The sequence below is a fragment of the Staurois parvus genome, unplaced genomic scaffold, assembly GCF_062004578.1.
Source record: "Staurois parvus isolate SC_StPar_1 unplaced genomic scaffold, SC_StPar_1.0 ptg000361l, whole genome shotgun sequence".
NCBI lineage: Eukaryota > Metazoa > Chordata > Amphibia > Anura > Ranidae > Staurois > Staurois parvus.
This window is the reverse complement of record NW_028318157.1, coordinates 3,173,181-3,196,173: the sequence shown is the minus strand read 5'-3', so window position 1 is coordinate 3,196,173 and position 22,993 is coordinate 3,173,181. Positions and strand designations below refer to the sequence as shown.

Below are 22,993 nucleotides of genomic sequence, written 5' to 3'. Positions count from 1 at the left end.
CAGGTCTCTGTGGTCCATCCCCCAGAGGGGTGTGGCTGATGACATATAAGCCTGTGGCCCGCACATGCTCTTTGCACTTGTGTCTTGTGTCTTTGTGTTGCTATTACTCTGTTCTGACTCTCGTGACTCTCCTGGTATCTGATTCGGCTTGTGACTTGACTATTCTTTGTATTCTCCCTTGATCTGACCCTCTGTTGCTGAACCCGGCTCGTGACCTGTGATTCTCGTCTGCTGTCCTGTACTGTTTTGTCCTGTTGGTGTTGACCCGGCTTGTCTGACTACTCTTTTGTCTCTTCCACCAGCTACACGCCATTGGCGGCGGTCATTACCGCAGCTGAGGTGTCTCGGGGGCCGCGACCTGGTTCCTGGCTGCGTCAAGTCCATCCCCACCATCAGGGGCCCTGGTGAAGGGCAGCCTGGGACTTAGACTCCGCGCCCTGAGGGACTTCGGTCTGTGGGTAGTGGTTGTCGTCAGCCAGTGCGTTACATTGTTAGGCCTGCCTGTCCGTTCCTCGGCCCCTGCCCTGACACCTATCCATGACAGGTGCGGAAATTGCCAAGAATGCATAAGAGAGGACACAGAGCGAAGCAATGGATAGTAATTTGAAGCAAACAGTGAGTCATAGGTGGGGATCAAGCGAATGCCTAGGTATTCAAGAGAAGAAGAGGCCCATTTATTGGGGAAGTGGGACTGTAGGCGCGAAACCAGATCTGAAGCCAAAGTAATATTAAGCGCGACAGTCTTATTCAAATTGATACAGAGACCCGAAATCAAAGAGAAGCGCTCAAGAACCTGTTGCAAATTTGGAAGCGTCATCAGGGGATTAGTGAGAGTCAAGAGGGCATCGTCTGCAAAAAGATTCAACTCCTGTACCGCGTATGGAACCCCCGATACATTACAATCAGTCTGGAGCGCCATAGCCAACGGCTCAAGCACCAGGACAAAGAGCGTCGGGGACAGGGGGCATCCCTGTCTCGTACCTCGCCAAATAGGAAAGGGATCTGAGAAATACCCAGCATATTGAACGGAAGCCGAAGGGGAAGAATACAAGGCTTGAATCCAAGAAAGAATAGAATCCCCAAAACCCCAGCGAGACAGCAAAAACCGCAGATATTCCCAGGATAGAGAATCAAAGGCTTTATATATATCTAAGGACAATAAGAATCCCGGTATTTTCCACTGTTGTAGAAAACGTAGAAGATGGACCACCTTACGAACATTATCACCCGCCTGTCTCCCAGGGACAAAACCCACTTGGTCACTGTGGATCAGGCTGCGCAAGTATTTATTGATAAGAAAGCTAAGAAACTTGCCCAAGATCTTCGGGTCTTCATTAAGAAGAGAAATGGGCCGAAAGGCTTGCGGTTCCTGCACATCATCGGTTGTCTTAGGGATCATGGAAATATGAGCTCTAAGCGAGTCCGGAGAGGGCAATGAGCCCTGACGTAACTCATTAAAAAAGTCAGCCAAGAAGGGTGCTAACAGGGTTGCAAATTTCTTATAATAGAGGCCGGAAAAACCGTCTGGACCTGGGGCGGCTGTAGACTGTAGAGATTTAATAGCTTGGAGCACTTCCGGTACGGTGACACCGGCAATGAGGGCCTTCTGCGCTGCCTCAGATAGTCCAGGAAGTTGGAGGTCTTGAAAGAATGCCTCTGCCTGAGCCACAGGGAAGGGATCTGGTATGGCGTAAAGGCGCAAAAGAAAGTCCGCAAAACGGGAGACAATCTGCTGGGGATTAGAAGTACAGCCACCCACGGGAAGTCGCAATCGGATCGGTTTATGGGGTTTCCCCACAGAATTGAGTTTCCTCAATTCTGGACCAGGCTTATTAGCACAGGAATAAAATTTGTGTTTGGCCCAACACAGGGCCCGTTCCGCCTCTGAAGAGGAGAGTAGGTCCAACTCTGCTGCCAAGGCGTCTCGCGCGCATTTATGGGCCGGCTCTGTGCCATTTGAAAGAATAAAAGTGCAAGAACAGTGTACATCTAAACTGACAATCCCACTATCCCAAGTCACATAAAATAACAAAGCTCAGAATACACCAATTGGGCCTATTATCCCTGATTAAATCTGTCTTGCTGCTGGCTAAATTTTACACTACTATATACTCTTTGGAATCTTAATTCATGTAGTAAAACTTCAGCCTGTGTCCCCTGTCTCTAGTAAATTTTGGTCTAGCTTTGCTATTTATATTTACATAGTTACATAGTTAGTCTGGATAAAGAAAGAGAAAAATCCATCCAGTTCAACCAAAAAAAAAAAAAAAGTTATAATCCTATACCCACAGTTGATCCAGAGGAAGGCAACCCCCCCCAGCAAAGCATGATCCAATTTGCTCCTGCAGGAGAAAAAATTCCTTCCTGATCCCCCGAGAGGCAATCGGATATTCCCTGGATAAACTTTATCTATAAATGTTAGTATTAAGTTATATTCTGTGTATCCAAGAAATAATCCAGGCCTTTTTAAAGCAATCCACTGAGCTGGCCAGAACCAACTCTTGAGGGAGTCCATTCCACATTTTCACAGCTCTTACTGTGAAGAAACCTTTCCGTATTTGAAGATTAAATCTCTTTTCCTCCAGACATAAAGAGTGCCCCCTTGTCCTCTATGATGACCTAAGGGTGAATAACTCTACACCAAGTTTTTTTATACATGTTTATCATATCCTCCCTTAATCTCCTCTTCTCGAGAATAAATTCAGTTCCTCTAATCTTTCCTCATAGCTGAGCTCCTCCATGCCTCGTATCAGTTTGGTTGCCCTTCTCTGCACTTTCTCCAGTTCCACAATGTTCTTTTTGTGAATTGGTGCCCAAAACGGAACTGCATATTCCAGATGAGGTCTTACTAATGATTTGTACAGGGTAAAATTATCTCTCTCTCTCTCTCTCTGGAGTCCATGCCTCTTTTAATACAAGAGAGGATTTTGCTCGCTTTAGAAACTGCAGCTTGGCATTGCATGCCATTATTAAGCTTATGATCTACCAGAACCCCCAGATCCTTCTCCACCATTGATTCCCCCAGTTGTACTCCCCTAGTATGTATGAAGCATGCATATTCTTAGCCCCCAAGTGCAAAACCTTACATTTATCAACATTAAACCTCATTTGCCACATAGTCGCCCAATTAAACAGTGCATTGAGGTCGGCTTGTAAGTTGGAGACATCCTGCAAGAACGTTATTCCACTGCACAGCTTGGTGTCATCTGCAAAGACTGAAACTGTACTTTTAATCCCAAACCCTATATCATTTATAAGTATATTAAAAAGTAAGGGTCCCAACACTGAACTTTGGGGTACAACACTAACAACCTTAGACCATTCAGAGTACGAATCATTAACTACCACTCTCTGAATTCGGTCTTTTAGCCAGTTTTCTACGCATTTACATAGAAATACATACATTTTCCAAGCCTGTAGACTTTACCTTACACATTAGCCGTGTGTGGGAAACTACGTCAAACACTTTTGCAAAATCCAAGTATACCACATCCACAGCTACCCCTCTGTCCAAGGTTTTGCTCACCTCATAAAAAGAAATCAGATTTGTTTGACAACTGCTGTCTTTCATGAATCCATGCTGTCTGTTGCTTAAAATATTTTTTTTCCAGCTAGAACTCATCTATGTGGTCTTTTAATAAACTCTCCAGTATCTTCCTAACTATAGATGTTAAACTGATAGGTCTAAAATAACTTGGTAAAGATTTTGGCTCCTTTTTAAATATTGGCACCAGTTTGGCCTTACACCAATCCAGTGGTACTATGCCAGCCATTAAAGAGTTCCTAAAAGTTAGAAACAATGGCTTTGAAATGACAGAGCTCAATTCTTTAAGGACTCAAGGGTGTATGCCATCCGTTCCAGGTGCTTTATTCACCTTTATTCTGTCTAAATATTTCTGGATCATATCAGTTGTGAGCCAATGTGGATCATCTGGAGCTGTGTCAATACCATGCCTATTATGGACACGAGCTCCCCCATGCTCCTTTGTATACACAGAGCTGAAGAGGGTATTTAATAAATTTGCCTTCTCTTTGTCCCCAGTCACCCACTTTAGATTATTTTGTAAAGGGCCAACATGCTCGGACCGGACCTTTTTACTATTAATATATTTGATGAATTTTTGGGGGTTTGTCCTGCTATCTTTTGCAATCTGTCATTCATTTTCAATGAATTATCCTCATAATTATCCTGCTGCTAGTCAATTTAACAATGCTGTGCCATGCAAGGTAAAACACGTTCTTGTACTTTTTTTCTTTACATTTCAGCAAATTCTCATTCATTAAACATGTTGTGTTTTGTTGCTGGTCAATTTTACATTGCATCTGCAGTCTCTTCATAAGCATCTGATAGAAACTAGCAGGCAGCAGGACAGTTTTGCATTAGCAAGAACAGGACCAGCCTCAGCAAACTACTGGACAATTTCTATCCATTGGTCAAAGTGGGCCTAATGCCTGATGAAAAAGAATGTGTCCCTGCTAAAAATACATGATGATAGCCTTTTTTACCCAACTGAAATAAATCAAATTTGAGTGCTGCTACTGTATGTAGGTCAATCTAATTGTTAAAAAAACGAAATAAATAAGTAAATTCCAAGCCAATTATGCACTGACAGTGTACACTGTGCTGAGGCTGTCAGGTATACACTGTGAAAAACACTGTCCCATAACACCACATACAGCTTTAAAGTGGTTGTAACATTTCAAGGTTTTTAGCCTTCATGCATTCTATGCATGAAGGTATATATACTTCTCTGTGCAGCAGCCTCCCCAGCCCCCCTTAATACTTATTTAAGCCCCCTCTCGATCCAGCAATGTGCACTGGAGACTCGGTTATCCTGGAACTCCTTCTCCTTATTGGCTGAGACAGCAGCGGGGGCTATTAGCTCCCCGCTGCTCTCATTCACAGCCAGTGAGCCAATGAGAAGAGAGAGGGGGGGCAAGCCGCGGCTCCATGTGTGAATGGACACATGGAGCAGTGGGTACCTCCATAGCAGCTGCTTGCTGTGGGGGTACCAGACAGGAGGGAGGGGCCAGGAGAGCCTCCGGGGGACCCGAGAAGAGGAGGATTCAGGCTGCTTTGTGCAAAATCACTGTACAGTGCAGGTAAGTATACCATGTTTGTTATTTTTAGAAAAAATGTTTTAATCCTTTATCACTTTAAGGCCTGAATCCAGATATATTGTAACTTTAACCATTTCAATACCGGGCAATTTTACACCTTCCTGCCCAGGCCAGTTTTCAGGTTTCAGCGCTCTCACACTTTGAATGACAATTGCGTGGTCATACAACACTGTACCCAAACTAAAATTTTATCATTTTCTTCACACAACTAGAGCTTTTTTTTGGTGGTATTTAATCACCGCTGGGGTTTTTATTTTTTGCTAAATTAACAAAAAAAGACCAAAAATTTTGAAAAAAAAACACATTTTTCTTTGTTTTTGTTATTAAAGTTTACAAATAAATAATTGTTCTTCATAAATTTAGGCCGAGATGTATTCTGCTACATGTCTTTGGTGAAAATAACCCAAATTAGGATGTATTTTTTAGTTTGTAGGAAAGTTATAGAGTTCACAAACTATGGTATAGATCTGAATATTGATCAATCCTGAAGTACTGACAGCCAATCTAATTTCTTGAGGTCCAAGAATGTCAGAACAGTACAGATATCCCACAAATGACCCCTTTTTGCAGAGTAGACAGTCCGACGTACTTCATAAGAGGCATGGCGAGTTTTTTGAAGTTGTATTTTTATGTCATAATTTTTCGGAAAATGAAAAAAATTAAAAAAATTATTTTCACTATTTTTTTTTTTACATACTGTCACCAGTGCAGTACAGCGTCATCATATAACTGGCATGGCGGTTAACAGGGACACTCACTGGTGACAGTATGAAAAAAAAAAATATATATATATTTTTTTTATTTTTTTTATTTTTTTATTATATTTAATTTTTTATTACATTTTTTTAAAAATTTTTAAAGATTATTTTTTCATATTTTACTATGACCAAAGTAGTACAATGTTACCATAGTAACACTGTACTACTTTGGGGAAGTGATCAGTATTTTATTATTTTTTTTTTTTACACAATTTGCTTATAGCAAAGAATTACTTTGCTATAAGCAAGCATTTACCTGAATGAAATCGATTCATTCAGCTTTTTTTTTTTTTTTTTTGTGCTTAGCTGTGATTTGGTCACAGCTAATTACATGACATGTGCATGTGATTAGCTGTGACCATTCACAGCTAGGCACTAGTATACAATGGATGGCATCATGGATGAAGCCATCCATTGTATACAACTGTCATGTGACCTGCTGTCATTGGTCACAGCAGGTCACATGGTACCAGCAACGGGAGCCGGTACTCGGATCTGTCATCGGCCGTGTCCGAGGTGCACGGCCCGTGACAGATCCCGCTGCTGCGCCGCTCTGCATTACCACAAACGGCGCATGTGCGGGAGCACGCCAAATGGCGTGCACCCGGAATGAAGAGGCACATCTGAAGCCGCCAAACGGCCATTGGCCGGGCGGCTAATGGTTAAATAGTTTGTTTGGGCCAAGCTGGTCCAAACAAACTATTTGCTTCACTAACAGATGCACAGAGCTGAAGTTACATACAGGTGAAACTCGAAAAATTAGAATATCGTTCAAAAGTTCATTTATTTCAGTAATGCAACTTAAAAGGTGAAACCAATATGTGAGATAGACTCATTACATGCAAAGCAAGATAGTTCAAGCCGTGATTTGTAATAAGTGTGATGATTATGGATTACAGCTCATGTAATTTTCTTGTTTAATATGTCTATTGAGTTTACACAGGAAAGTATAACAATTGACATTAGGGCATTCATTTAGCAGTATAAGGTGTCGCACATATCGTTGCAGACTCACAGCAATGTCGGTAAGAGCCAACAAACTAAAAAGAGTGGCAGAGAGAACGGCAATAAAATACAATGGTTACCTACTAAAGGGTCGGCAAAAAAGTAATGAATATCAAGACAGACATAACAGGAATTTGAAGATGGGGCTAGCATTACTATAAGGATAAGAATGTGAGCAGCACTCAAAAAATGGAGTAGTGTAGCAAAGTGCAGCTTATGAAAGGTGAAGAGTAGACAGGGAAGAAGAAAAAAAAAAAAGGGGTGACGGGGGATAACTTCCACGATTATATTTCTAGGTTCAAGTCAAAAGCAATGGGCAAAAAACTAGAGCTCCATGGATTGCTTATGTATTTTTACACCATGAGCTAATTATTTTAGCAACTAGTACTCATTTAGAAATATATGGATTTTTAATTATAGCAATGAATTAAAAATCTACTAAACAAATAAAATGAAAGTAGATAATAAATCCTTTATTACCAACAAAGGAATGATGTAGTAATAAGAATGTAAATGTATTTCATGAAGCAATTTAAATATTAATTACGTAAATCAATTATATTCCATACATTTGTATCTGAAGGAAATTGCTCTACATTGTTCACTGCTGGCTGGAAAATACACCAAAATCCTAGGAAAATCTTTAATGAAGTAAATAAAAGTTCATATAGCTATAGCTTTATTAACATACATGGATTGAATTGTCACAGAGCTCATTTGTGGATTAAGTAGGGAGCTACTTGAGTCTGAACATTCACAATGGGGCTGCAAATGCAACTATAGCCAACATGTTTAGTTTTTGGTAGAGTTTGAAAGGGTTGGAATGTCTACTTTTTTTATTGCTGTCTGTGTCTTGTTGCAGGGTGTTCACATTCTCCCACATTCTGTTTTGGTGATAATGTTTCCACAGTTACATCTTATTCGAATTAAGAACAGCAGTAGCAGAATGACTGAGGGCTACTGTCAGGGCAGGAGCTGGGAAACGGACAGGCAGGCCTAATATCAATGTAACGCACAGGCTGACGACAACCACCACCCACAAACCGAAGTCCCCCAGGGCGCGGAGTCTAAGTCTCAGGCTGCCCTTCACCAGGGCCCCTGATGGTGGGGATGGAACCAGGTCGCGGCCCCCGAGGCACCCCAGCCAGACAGGCCGGGTCAACAACAACGAGACAAAAACGGTACAGGACAGCAGACGAGAATCACAGGTCACGAGCCGGGTTCAGCAACGGAGGGTCAGATCAAAGGAGAACACAAAGAATGGTCAGGTCACAAGCCGAGTCAGATTCCAGGAGAGTCACGAGAGTCAGAACAGAGTAACAGCAACACAAAGACACAAGACACAAGTGCAAAGAGCATGTGCGGAACACAGTCTTATATGTCATCAGCCACACCCCTCTGGGGGATGGACCTCAGAGACCTGAAGGCATAAAAGATTCCCACCATGCTCTGCAGAAATCCAAGATGGATGCCAGCACATGGAGTAACATAACCTCTGGTAAAAAGGTAGGACTTTGACAGCTACATCCTCCATAAGTTTATTTTTTATCCGGGTCTCAACTGGCATTTTCTCAATTCCTATCCTGGAAAGGGGTAATTGCTGCAATGAGACTTCAGGCAGCAATAAGCACCAGACAGATATTCTAGCTCATCTACTACTCTATCCAACACGAAGCATAAAAAAGGTTTACATTCCATGTTCCATTTTCGGAGCAAAAGTATCGGATAGACCAGCAGCCTATGATGCCTATGGCAACACGTTAGACCCTGTCTTATGTTTAGAGTGAATTTTAAAATACAGTACAAGGCACGGTATTTTGACCAGTAACCTTTAAGATGTTCATATTCAGTACACTGGAGAATTAAAGTAGGTCACTGAGGCATTTGTACTTTCAGTTTCAGAACATAACATAAGTAAACCATCAAAAGCAGTCTAAATCTGCACTGAGCCCTCTCTCTTACTACCAATGGGAATATGTCAAAATTCTGTGCTCAGAATGTTCCAAGTTATTTTATCAAAAAATATTAGGTGACAGATCTAGCTTATCACTAGATACAAATACCACAAAAAATATTCCAGTGAATTCCTCGGTGTGTGAGCAGCAGTTTTGAAATACAAATGTTCCCTTATCCAGAAATATTCTCTTTAAAGACATAAGAAACAGAGACTTTACACACTTTTGTTATTAAAGCTTCCACAATGTATAATACAGGGTTAGGCCTCATGCACACAGGACCTCAAAAACGCCACTTTTAAGGGCTTTTGACTTTTGTCTGCCACTAAACGCCCCTCAATGTTAGCCTATATGTCCATGTACACAGGATTTTACAGGCATTTAGATGTAGGGCCATTTCAAAGAAGAAAAAACCCAGAGCCAGCGCGATTAGAAGAGAAATATTCTGGCCAATGAAACGAATGAACGCTCAAGCACTTGATGACCCTAACCACACCTAAAAGCAATTTCAAAAATGCAAATTTAGGTGCACTTTGGATGCTGCTTTTCTTCTGCCAGGAGAAAGGTATTTAGAAGAGCTGGATAAATGCTCAGTGTGCATGATGCCTTAACCATTTGCCACCCGCCCTATGGCCGAATGGCGGCCGGCAAATGTCATCAGCGTTCCGGGTGGACGCCATATGGTGTCCTCCTGCACATGCGCACTTTTCGTGCTTGCAGAGCCACGCAGCGGCGCGATCTGTCACCGGCCGTGTTCCTCGGACACGGCCAATGACAGATCTGAGTATCGGCCCCGTTCCCGGTACCATGTGATCTGCTGTGACCAATCACACCAGGTCACATGACAGTTGTATACAATGGATGGCTTCATTCATGCCATCCATTGTATACTAGTGTCTAGCTGTGAATGGTCACAGCTAATCACATGCACACATCATGTGATTAGCTGTGGCCAAATCACAGCTAAGCATGAAAAAAAAAACCCCTAAATGAATCGATGTCATTCAGGTAAATGCTTGCTTATAGCAAAGTAATTCTTTACTATAAGCAAATTGTGTAAAAAAAAAAAAATTAAAAAATACTGATCACTTCCCCAAAGTAGTACAATGTTACTATGGTAACATTGTACTACTTTGGACATAGTGAAATATGAAAAAAAAATTAAAAAAAAAGAAAAAAGTAATAAAAAATTTAAATTAATATAAAAAAAATAAATAAATAAATACATTTTTTTTTTATACTGTCACCAGTCAGTGTCCCTGATCACCGCCATGCCAGTTATATGAAGATGCTGTACTGCACTAGTGACAGTATGTAAAAAAAATATAGTGAAAATAATTTTTTGCTTTTTCTCATTTTCTGAAAAATTATGACAAAAAAAATACAACTTCAAAAAACTCGCCATGCCTCTTATGAAGTATGTCGGACTGTCTACTCTGCAAAAAGGGGTCATTTGAGGGATATCTGTACTGTTCTGACATTCTTGGACCTCAAGAAATTAGATTGGCTGTCAGTACTTCAGGATTGATCAATATTCAGATCTATACCATAGTTTGTGAACTCTATAACTCTCCTACAAACTAAAAAATACATCCTAATTTGGGTTATTTTCACCAAAGGCATGTAGTAGAATACATCTTGGCCTAAATTTATGAAGATCAATTATTTATTTGCAAACTTTTATAACAGAAACAAAGAAAAACGTGTGTTTTTTTCAAAATATTTGGTCTTTTTTTGTTAATTTAGCAAAAAATAAAAACCCCAGTGGTGATTAAATACCACCAAAAGAAAGCTCTAGTTGTGTGAAGAAAATGATAAAATTTTAGTTTGGGTACAATGTTGTATGACCGCGCAATTGTCATTCAAAGTGTGAGAGCGCTGAAACCTGAAAACTGGCCTGGGCAGGAAGGTGTAAAATTGCCCGGTATTGAATTGGTTAATATCTCTGTATTGTACAGTATGTGAAGGCACTGAAGCTCTACCCAGAGATAGAAGCTTCATGCAGAGGAGAGCGCTTGAGCTGGCTGGATCGGGGATGTAAGGTAAGTACTATAGCTACTATAAGGTAAGTACTATAGCTTGTACTTTACCCCTAGAGATAGCAAGCATTTAACTGCTTGCTGTGTGGGAGGCTGCACTGCAACAAGGGTGGATTTTTTTTTAATTCCTGGAGTTGGGCTTTAAGAAGTGTGTGCTTTTTTCAGTGTGGTTTACAAATGTGCCTGATGCTTCTCTTGCTCATGAACTCTAAAGCAAATGAAGCTGCATTCATTTTAATTAATGAAAACAAAAGTGCATAGGAGGAGAGACAGGCCATACCTTTGACTGGTCACATGACCAGACTTCCCTACATCTAGCAGAGACTACTCCAGTGGACACCACAGGTATGAATGATGAATGGCATGTAAAATACAGGGCACAGTGTGGAGTAAACAGTGTGGTATTCAGGGGAGAGCAGATTGCAAAATCCACCCGGAGTTACAAATATTTTAGCTGCCATTATTGACTTCCTTTTGAGAATGCTAGCTGCCAGGCTAAGTGGTTTTTGCTAAATTGCTGGTTCGGAATATGCTTGCAGCATGTATAGACAAAGGATCAGCATGTCTATAGCGCAACTAGTAGTTTTTTCTCTTTTAAAGTAGCTTAGCAATGGCAGCAGAACCAAATCACTTACAAGGCAATCTAGGTAGGAGAACAGGGCCCAGGAGAAGTCCATGGGCCCAACTTACAACCTCCATACTCTTGCAGTAAGCTAAGAGGATGGGAAAAGCCATAGGCAGTTGCTGGTTGTGATGGACTGCCTGGCATCCTGCCTGGATGCTTCTGTCAGAGAACTGCTTCCTCGCCACTGGGACACAAGACAAAGGTGTTATAGCTTGGCATTGCACCCAAGGACTAGACAACACTAGCTTAAGTGCAAACTGGAACTCCTTTATTGAACAGGAATTCAGGTTTTTATACACCTCAGAAATATGGGCAGTCCCCACATAAACAATAAAAACATATTACACATTGGGATAAACCCCACACTGATTAGGTAACAAGGTAAAGTTGACACAAGACTAACCCCATCATGTAGGAACCTCCAGGAGGACTAGCCGCCAGAAGAAACAATAGTTGACTCAATTAACTCAATTAACAATGGGACAAATACACAATGGTAAACACATGTGCTGTGAGGTGCTGCAAGCATAGGCTGATGTCAGAGCCTGGAATCGGACCTGGGCCTTCTGCGGTGAGAGACAGTGTTTCTTCTCGCTGAGCCACCTGGAATGCTGGACAGCTCCCTTGACAATTCTTTGGATGATCCTGTCTTTGCCCTGTTTTGTCTTGAACCTTGAACTCCTTGCTCCTCCCATGAACTTCCTATAAAAGCCATGTCTCTGCACTTCCTGGTTGCCAGATTATTGTGCCTTACCAGCCAATATCCTGCTTACTGTTCCTGCTGCTGTCTTCATCTACGTTACCGACCTTTGGCTTGCTACTGACTACGATTCTGCCTCATCCTATCTACTACCATTGGTGACCGACCCCTTGGCTTGTGACTGACTCCGCTTCTGTTTAATCCCTGAACTGATTGATCCGCTTTTGGTTTCCAGCCTACTCATTCCCTGGTGGGGTGATCCTGAGACCTGTGACCTGGCATTCACACGCAGCCAAATCCATCTCCACCATTAGGAGCTCTGGGGAAGACCGGTGGATGCTTAGACCCCGCACCTCAGGTGAGCCTGCGTCATTCCCAGGGTGGGCCGCTGGTGTACCAATCCTGCTGGTTTCAGGTAAGCCTTACAACTGCTGTAGCAACTGGTCTCTGAACCTGACCTTATATCGTGACAGAATAATCTGGCCCAAACATGGAGGCCGCTATAGCAAATGTTGTGAATCCTCTTAGGCAGCAAATTGCTGAGCTGCAGGAATTTGGGGTTACCCATCAGGAAAAAGTTGCCAAACTGGAAAGCATTGTGGATAGGCAACAGGGAGAGATTCAGGCTCTGCAGAGGCAACTGCTGAACCGTGATGATCCTAGCTCACATATGCCCCAGCCCCAACCATCTAAGTTTAATGGAGACCGCCGCCAATACAGGGGTTTCCTTAATCAATGTCGCATATATTTTCAAATGTACCCTGCTGCGTTTCCTTCAGAGAAAAAGAAGGTAATGTTTATTATTGGGCTTCTTACTGGGGAAGCTTTAGCTTGGGCCTCCCCTTATATAGAGCAAAACCATGGCATTCTAAATAATTTTGATACCTTTTTGACCGCGATGAATCAGGTTTTTGATGATCCCAACCGTTGTGCTTCTGCCGAAGCAAAATTACATAGTCTAAGGCAGGGTAGACGCTCGGTCGCTGAATACACAGCCGAGTTCAGAAGTTGGGTTGCAGATACCACTTGGAACCCTGCAGCACAAAAGAGCCAGTTCCGCCAAGGGCTTTCTGAACAGGTAAAGGATGAGCTTGCCAGAGGTGATACTCCTAATGATCTTGAGGAATTCATCCAATTGTGTATCCGAATCGATCAAAGACTTACAGAAAGGAGAAAGGAGAAGCTGGGAATACTTGGAAGTAATAGGGGCATGCATCTCTCTGCTAGTCCATTTGTTCAGCAGGATTCAAGAGTCTCTCTGGGTTCTAACACTCCTGAGCCTATGCAGGTTGATGCAATCAAGAGATCCATCTCCATGCAGGAGAAAGAGAGAAGACGTTCAGAGAATTTATGTCTTTATTGTGGGGATTCTGGTCATTATGCAATTAATTGTCCTAACAAGGTTAAAAGAACTATTGCTGTGACTGATGTGATTGAGCCTGAACACATAAACTCTATAAGCCAGTCTGTCTCCCCACTGATTTCTGAAGAGAATAAAGTGAACTCCCTACTTTCTCACTTTGTTATCCCTATTAAACTTGTATTTGAGGGCCATGAAATCTCCTGCTCAGCTATGCTGGACTCCGGGGCGGGGGGGAACTTTATGGATATAGAGTTTGCCAACAGCAATAATATTGACGCAAGAGACACATTTACCCCTATTGATATGGAGACAGTTGATGGGTCACCCTTATCTTCAGGACCTGTTACCCATAAAACGGTCCCCCTGAAACTGTTGTTTGAGGCTGACCATTGTGAGACCATCAGCTTTCAGCTGATTACATCACCCAAGTTTCCCATCATCCTGGGCATTCCTTGGTTCTCCACTCATAATCCTTCCATCAACTGGGGAGCACGGACTATAGATTTTACGTCCTCCCACTGTGAAAAACATTGCAAAAAACCTTGCCGACCAAGTTCATCACCGACCAAGGAAGCGCAAGGTGATATAGTGGCTACCCAGTCATATGACAACTTGCCCACACATTACCATGAGTTTCGGGACGTCTGTGACAAGAAGAATGCAGATCTATTACCCCCTCATCGCCCATATGATTGCCCCATTGAGCTGCTCCCAGGGGCAGAAATACCTTTTGGCCGCTTCTTCAATCTGTCGGAACCTGAATTAAAAGTACTCAGGGTGTGGATCGATGAGAATTTGGAGAACGGCTTTATTAGACACTCAACTTCTCCAGCGGGGGCAGCCCTGTTCTTCGTTGAAAAGAAAGACTCCACCTTGCGTCCATGCATTGACTACAGAGACATGAATAAAATTACTATTAAAAACCGCTATCCATTACCTTTGATCTCTGAAATGTTGGAAAGACTTCGCTCTGCCAAGATCTTTACCAAGCTTGATCTACGAGGGGCATATAACCTTGTCCGCATTCGTCAAGGAGACGAATGGAAGACTGCCTTCAGAACCAGGTATGGGCATTTCGAGTCCTTGGTGATGCCGTTTGGGCTTTGCAATGCCCCTGCAACATTTCAACATTTTGTCAACAATGTTTTTCATGATCTGCTGGACCAATTTGTGATTGCCTACCTAGATGATATCCTTATCTTTTCCAATAATTGGGAGGAGCACCGCAAACATGTTTGCACAGTCTTTGAAAGATTAAGGAAGAATAGACTCTACATTAAATTGGAAAAATGTGAGTTTGAACAAACCCAGATCCAGTTTTTAGGCTATATCATTTCTCCAGAGGGCGTGAGCATGGATCCTGAGAAGATCAAAGCAGTGGTAGATTGGTCAGCACCTGGAAATGTTAAGGAAATTCAACGTTTCGTTGGGTTTGCCAACTTTTACAGAAAATTTATAAGAAACTTTTCTAAAGTGATAGCTCCAATCACACAGCTTACAAAGAAAGGGGTACCCTTCGTGTGGACCTCTGAGGCACAAGCTGCGTTTGAAAAACTAAAAACTCTTTTCACTTCTGCACCAATTTTGGTACATCCGGATCCTGAACTACCCTTTACAGTGGAAGTGGATGCCTCCAATTCTGCCGTGGGAGCGATCCTGTCTCAGCGAAGTGGTGAAAAGATGCAGCTTCATCCTTGTGCCTTCTTCTCCCGTTTGATGTCCTCAGCCGAAAGAAATTACGACATTGGGAATAAAGAGCTACTGGCAATTAAGGAAGCCTTTTCTGAATGGAGGCATCTGCTAGAAGGAGCTAATCATCCTGTAACTGTTCTCACAGACCATAAAAATCTGGAATTTATTCGTTCGGCCAAGAGATTGTCTTCTAGACAAGCTCGCTGGTCTCTATTCTTTTCCAGATTTAATTTTGTTATATCATATCGACCGGGATCGAGGAATGGTAAGGCCGATGCCTTATCAAGGATGTTGTCCGAGCCTCTCCTGGAGCGCAACTCCGAATATTCCATCCTAACACAAAAGAACTTCCTAGGGGCCACAAGTGCAAAGACGTTCTTGAGTCTTCTCAAAGAGGGGTATGATAATGACCCACTTCTCAATGATCCTCCTAGGGACATGAACCTGGTGTACAAAAATGGCTTTTGGGTTCAAGGACATCATCTTTATGTACCTGAATCTGTTCGGGTGGAAGTTCTCAAGTTGGTTCATGATTCCAAACTTGCTGGGCATTTTGGAGTTACTAAGACCGAAGAACTGTTGTCACGTTCCTTTTGGTGGCCGGGGTACAAGAAGGATGTCAAACGCTATGTGGCCTCATGCTTGACCTGTGCACGCAATAAAACTCCCCGAGCCTCTCCTTTGGGGTTGCTTCAGCCACTCCCTGTTCCATCGAGACCATGGGGGTCTATTTCTATGGATTTTGTGGTAGATTTACCTCCCTCAAAAGAAATGACCACCATTTTGGTGGTGGTTGACCGTCTCACAAAGATGGCCCATTTTGTTCCAGTGAAGGGGGTGCCCACTGCTGAACAGACTGCAGAACTAATGGTTCGAGAAGTATTTAAACTGCATGGAATCCCTGATGATGTGGTGTCTGACAGAGGTGTGCAGTTTACTTCAAAATTTTGGAAAAGCTTTTGCTCAGCCTTGGGTGTTACAATTAATCTGTCCTCTGCTTTTCATCCCCAGTCTAATGGTCAGACTGAGAGAACTAATCAAACAATGGAGCAGTATCTTCGATGCTTTGTCACTTATCTTCAGGATGACTGGGTGGACTGTATTCCCACTGCAGAGTTTGCATACAACAATTCTAAACATAGTTCCACCTCTCAAAGTCCCTTTTACTTAAACAACGGTTATCATCCAGTTTTTATTCCTGATCTCCCTATCACAACTCCAATTCCTGCTGTTACCAACAGACTAACTACATTGCAGGAGATTCAGGAGAAATTGATAGAGACTTTGAGGGAAGCTCAGGAATATTACAAAAAGGCTGCTGACAGACACCGGAGAGCACTTCCTACGTTTCATGTGGGTGACAAAGTTTGGTTATCAACGAAGAATCTGAAGGTGCATGTGCCATCTGCTAAGTTGGGTCAAAAGTTTGTTGGTCCTTTTCAGATTTCGGCTCAGATCAACCCAGTTACCTTTCGCTTAAAACTTCCTGACAGTATGAAGATTCACCCGGTTTTTCATGTATCGCTTTTCAAATCATTTCATGAAAATCCTTTCTCTGGTAGATTTCTTCCACCTCCTCCACCTGTTGAGGTACAGGGCGAAGAAGAATATGTGGTGGAGAAGATTCTTGATTCTAGGATGTTTAGAGGGAAGTTGCAATATCTGGTCCAATGGGAAGGATATGGGCTAGAGGAAAATTCTTGGGAGCCTGAGGAAAATGTTCATGCTCCTAGACTAACAAGAGAATTCCACCAGAGGTTTCCCCACAAGCCTGGTCCTAAGACATCCAGGGGACGTCCTGTGAGGAGGGGAGTACTGTCAGAGCCTGGAATCGAACCTGGGCCTTCTGCGGTGAGAGACAGTGTTTCTTCTCGCTGAGCCACCTGGAATGCTGGACAGCTCCCTTGACAATTCTTTGGATGATCCTGTCTTTGCCCTGTTTTGTCTTGAACCTTGAACTCCTTGCTCCTCCCATGAACTTCCTATAAAAGCCATGTCTCTGCACTTCCTGGTTGCCAGATTATTGTGCCTTACCAGCCAATATCCTGCTTACTGTTCCTGCTGCTGTCTTCATCTACGTTACCGACCTTTGGCTTGCTACTGACTACGATTCTGCCTCATCCTATCTACTACCATTGGTGACCGACCCCTTGGCTTGTGACTGACTCCGCTTCTGTTTAATCCCTGAACTGATTGATCCGCTTTTGGTTTCCAGCCTACTCATTCCCTGGTGGGGTGATCCTGAGACCTGTGACCTGGCATTCACACGCAGCCAAATCCATCTCCACCATTAGGAGCTCTGGGGAAGACCGGTGGATGCTTAGACCCCGCACCTCAGGTGAGCCTGCGTCATTCCCAGGGTGGGCCGCTGGTGTACCAATCCTGCTGGTTTCAGGTAAGCCTTACAACTGCTGTAGCAACTGGTCTCTGAACCTGACCTTATATCGTGACAGCTGAGTGAGCCTGAAGAACCTATGATCTGGGAGACCAGTGCGAATAGCAGCATTGCAGTTTAAGTGTAGCCAGGTGAGCTAGCATTTTTCATTGCTTATATTTGCTGAAGAAGAATCCCTGCATGTGCAGCTGGTTTGTGAAATGTGTTTCCATTTTAAATAAAAGTGGGCTGCCGTGTCCTTAGATAGAGTTCTGACTGACGTGTGCTCACTTTAAAAACACACACCATCACTAAGCTAACCAAAACCCCATATCACAAATCTAACAATCTGTAAGTACCAAGGACATCATTCATTGTTTCTGCAAGTTACTAGGAGGAACTCTCACAGACCAGTAAATGATCAGTTGAAATGACTCTTCTAAGTTCAGAACATCTCACAATGTTAAAGAAAAAAGATCATTATGGAAAAATCTGGACAGTGACAGTCAGGAGTGGTGAAAATACATATTGGCTCCTGTTTATGTCAATTCTTTATCTCCACTTGGTAGCTTCATTTGATACTATAAAATACAATGTGGTTGTTTCAACTTATGCATCATTTCAAAGCGCCAACTATAAACTATATTTTCTATAATTGTGTTTTAAATGTGGTTACTTTTTATCTCTTGTGTACTTTTATGCTCTTCCCTGAAGAAACAAACATGTATTTTACTGACTTTTGGTAATATAAAAACACACGCACTACCTGCATGGGGCTTACATGTTCTCCCTGTGTTTGTGTGAGTTTCCTCTGTGTGCTCCTGTTTCCTCTCACACTCCAAAGACATAGGTAGGTTAGTTGGCTCCTATCTAAATTTGCCCTAATATGGGTATATATGAATGTAAAATAGGAATCTAAGATTTTAGGCTCCTTGAGGGTTTGCAACTGATGTGAATGTACAATATACAGTATATGTAAAGTGCTGTGCAAATTGACGGGGCTGTATAAGTACCTGTAATAAATAAATAAATAGCACTTACATGGGTGGGTAAGTATAGATCGTATACTGTGCCAGAATCAACATCAATGGCATGAAATCCCACCGAAGATCCATAGATAACCTTCAGTCTTTGTCCATTTTCAACAGTAAGATCAACAAATAATGGTTTCTGATGCAGAGATGAAAATGACTGTAAAAAGGCAAAACAAGGATGAAATGTTTGCAGAAAACTGCTTCTGCTAGTACATCACAATATAGAAATAGCTACAGGGTTAATTTATTTAAAAACACACATATATATATATATATATATATTTACCACTGCTGTGTGTTTCATAAATGTGGTTCCTGTTTCATTTGCTTTAAGACTCAATAAAATGTTTTTTGAAAAGCCATTCATTGTATTGAATGTTCAAAAAAGTTCTAGGTGAGGGTGGAATCCTGTAACAGGACCTGGGGTCATTTGTCAGAGCTCTTTTCCTATTTGTGAGATTTCTTTAGGACACTACATTTTCAACACCGTGCTTTCTATTTTATAAAAACATGACATGTAGGTGCAGCGTGAACCATTTCCGGAATTGTCCTGCGGAGAGCTTAGAAGGGGCATTTCACTCTATTTAGAAATAAGCCAAAAGTACCTGTTGCCAGCAATTCACAAGAATTCAAAGGAAAACTGCAAGCGCTGCATACTTCTAGCATGTTAACATTTTTTGGTATATCACGTCCAAGTTTAATCATCCCAGGCACAAAGAACTGGATACAATGAAGTGCTGTCTTGTATGCATCCGACCAGTTTGACAAAAGGTAGACTGCACAAAGTGTATAATAAATAGCAGCAGTATACAAAGAAATCTTAAATAAAAGTAATAAATAGGCAAAATACAATTACTGACCATGTTAAACTGGTATAGCTGTAGGATAAAAACTGTCCGTTAGCCTGGATGTGTACATTCTGATAGACCTCAGAAAGGAGAAAGGTGGTCATGCAGGAGTGAAAAAATACGGTTTTAAATACAGCCTGCTTTCCAAAGGAAACAATTTATTTAAATATCTCTGTTGGAAACCACATGCAAGTATTCCTCTGTATTGTTTTTACCACCTGCTGCAATGCTTTAAAATCCTGTACAGATCAAATCCCAGAACAGTAAAGCACAAAAAAAGGACTGACTCCACAGCACACCTATAGAAGTTGGTTAGGGCTACATGTGACATTCTAGCTTTTATTTGTCTGCTAAAGAAGTAAAAGGTCTTATTGGACCCACTTCAAAGCACCTTCTATGTAGGGTGGCAACTTAAAGTTATCAGTTAGTGTAACCTACAAATATGTAAAGTAGAACTAAAGGCCTCTATAAGATTTATTTATTCCAAGAGGTCAAAGGAAATCTCTGCAATAGGCACACAAAGTAAATACAAATCTATCTAGTATTTCCTACCTTTATATAAAACAAATATTTTGGATAAATAAAAGTTTTGGCAAATGTTTGCCTTTAAGGTTCTACATATTAAAATGAACAAACATTGTGACTCTCCAGCCTAGGCATTGTTAAGGCATACTAATCAGATCCAGTGTTGCATCTTTAAGAGTATCGATGTGCAAGATAGAAATAGAGATAGACATTGTTTTGTTTCGGATTCGTTCTGTAGTGGATTGTGATTGACAGTCCACGTTTTATTAGATGATCAGTAAAATGACAATTTTATAGTCTTGCTACTGTCTGTATCTTGCTCTTTAAATTCCTTACTCTCTTAAGTAAACAATCAGATATAGGTTGACAGAACAATGATGATAATTAAGATGGCGCCTTCATCCGGAGTCTCACCCTTGGTGACTCATTAGGAGAAAAGTATCTTTTAATGTAAACAACCCCCATAAAAGGGAATGAGTCTCTTTGGGGACAATGATTGGAAGATATCAACACGGATGGACGAACACGCAGAAACCCAGTGGACTTTTCACCCAATCAATGTATATGCTTTGCCTGCATCATAAGCCCTATAAATGATACTGTTAGTTCCTCAATAAAACAGAATTTTAGGAAGTTGGCATTACTGCGAGGTGTCAGTGTCTTACTTCCACGTGCACGTATTCTCATATTAATTTGGCTCACTGGTAGATCACGGTAAATGGTCTGTAAGTGACCTAGTCCAAGACAGTTCGTTAAGTTGACAAATTTGTTTAATCATATTCGTTTTGTTAAAACTATTTTTTTTAAATTCATTTTTGATATTCAGATTTATTTTGTATATTCATTATTTTCAAATTGCTTTGAAATTCAAATTTCAGAAGATGGCTATATTCAGTCTATTTTGTATTCCATTTTTATTCTATTCTGTTTTATTTTATTCCATTCTAATCTTTTCTATTCTATTCTAGGAATCATCATCTTATTTCACTTTCATCCCTTACTATATTTATTGCAAAATGTTTCCACTTTGAATTTGCATTCATTTTCAAAATAATTTTCAAATTTGAATTTGGATAATTTGTTTTGTTATAATTTAATTCAGATTTGTTGAATTTTGTTACTGTTGTGATTCTGAAATTGAGATAATCTGAAACTCTGAATAATGAAAATTTTAAGCAAAAGGTGACATCAGACTCATAGGAGTAGTCAATGGCCCCCTTTCAATGATTCAGGGTTTAACCATGATTCTTCTTGATTCATATAATTTCACCAGGATTTGAATTAATGTTTTATTTAAAAGGGGCAACTATGTTAAATTTATTCATAAACAGAAGTTAAATTGTTCTACAATGTATTATATTGTCTAGAGTTTTTAAGGGTGTAGGCAAGGGTTAAAAAACCTATGAATTTCAGGAAAGCAAACAGCATCAGTTAGCCAATAAGCTGTTATTTTAATAAAACGTATCCCCTTTCCCAGGCAGTATCAGCTTGGCACATCAGGCATAACATTTTTTATTCCCAAAAAGATGAAAATAATGCAGGCCCAAAGTATGCCAATTCCAGCTCATATATATTTGCCTAGTGTTTTACATTGAAGAGGCTCACAAAAACAAACACCATTCTAGTAATGTTGCTGGAGAGTATTGGGCCCTGTAATGTCCCAAAAATGATATGCATTAAATTGTGGGGGTTTTCAATTAGTTAGGTCCTACTTATTGCTTTTGATTCATAAAGGGATATTTGGACTGAACAACCCATTAAGAAAACATACTAAAATGGAAGAAAATGTAAAATGAAATGCAATACATTTTAAACATTTATAAAGATTATTTAAAAACTATAAAGTACATAAATGGCCATCACAGTGTGAAGAACTTAATTCTAAGGCCTTTAACAATAAAAATATTTAACAGATGACAGATACATTTTATTAATTTGTTTCAAAAGTGGCATTCAGCCTTTTCTTTCTCGAAACGTTATCATTTTTATTCACAGTATGAGTCAAGCTAACACTACAATGTTTATCAAGACCAAAAATATACCAAGTGGCAGGAAATAGCACAGGACCGTAATTTTGATTATTGCTTGCCTCCAGACACTTAGAAGTAATCTGAAGTAGTTTTCAAGCAGGCTTGGAAATTGACTGGCTCAATGCTCTATCTAAACCCATCAAAACTACAACAGGTGTACAAAGGTTAGCAGGAATGGAAAAGGAAGCCACATTTTGCTTTTTTTTTTTCAACAAAAGGTCTTCAATGAGTTGTTAAATTTTAACTATAATTGTAGATATTATCCCGATATGCAAAAAAAGTGCCATCATATTAAGTGCAAAAAAATTAGAGAAGCCAATCAGATATGAACAAAATTATCTACCTTGTCACCCCCTATTCTGGATTGTATAAAAGCTCAAAGCCGAGTATGAATATTTGGCCTTGAAAGTACTAGGGCTCATTACAAGATTTATTACTAGAAGTCCCTACAGAATCCTGTGTTCACTTGAATATGTCTCCTGAAGGGAAGGCGTGTTTGCCATGTGCTAATGGACACTCTCAAGGAGATTTACTGAAACTGGAGCATGCAACATGGAGAAATGAGTAGTTGGTGAAATAGTAGCAGTTTATTTTTTATCAATCAATTATTCAAACCTATTTAATGTTAATTGTTAGTGACTTTCTTCTATATGTTTTTTGAAAATTAAGCTAAAAAAAGCTAAGCAAAATTGGTATTTTACAGGGTAACTGTTCCTTTAATAAAAACAGAAGTTGGGTACCTTCTCCCTCTTGTGAAAAGCACAGTGTGAAAGATTTTTCTTAGATGCAAGCCCTTGGGACAAGAGTATTAGCTTTGTATTAAGTGTGGTTCTGCTGCCGGCTTATAGGTACAAGAATGAAAATTGCTTCATGCTTGGACTTATTTACCACTGAAGAGGTCACTAAGGTCTTCTCAGAAGCCCG

At 40.9% G+C, this 22,993-nt stretch overlaps 1 protein-coding gene across 1 annotated transcript in view; it reads right to left on the bottom strand.

Moving 5' to 3' along the window:
• Positions 1-22,993, bottom strand: part of NRK (Nik related kinase) — a 335,992-nt gene that overhangs the window by 53,045 nt on the left and 259,954 nt on the right. The window contains exon 29 of the mRNA XM_089684925.1: positions 18,674-18,823. Within this exon, the coding sequence (XP_089541051.1) occupies positions 18,674-18,823 (150 nt within the window). The remainder of the gene's footprint in view (positions 1-18,673; positions 18,824-22,993) is intronic.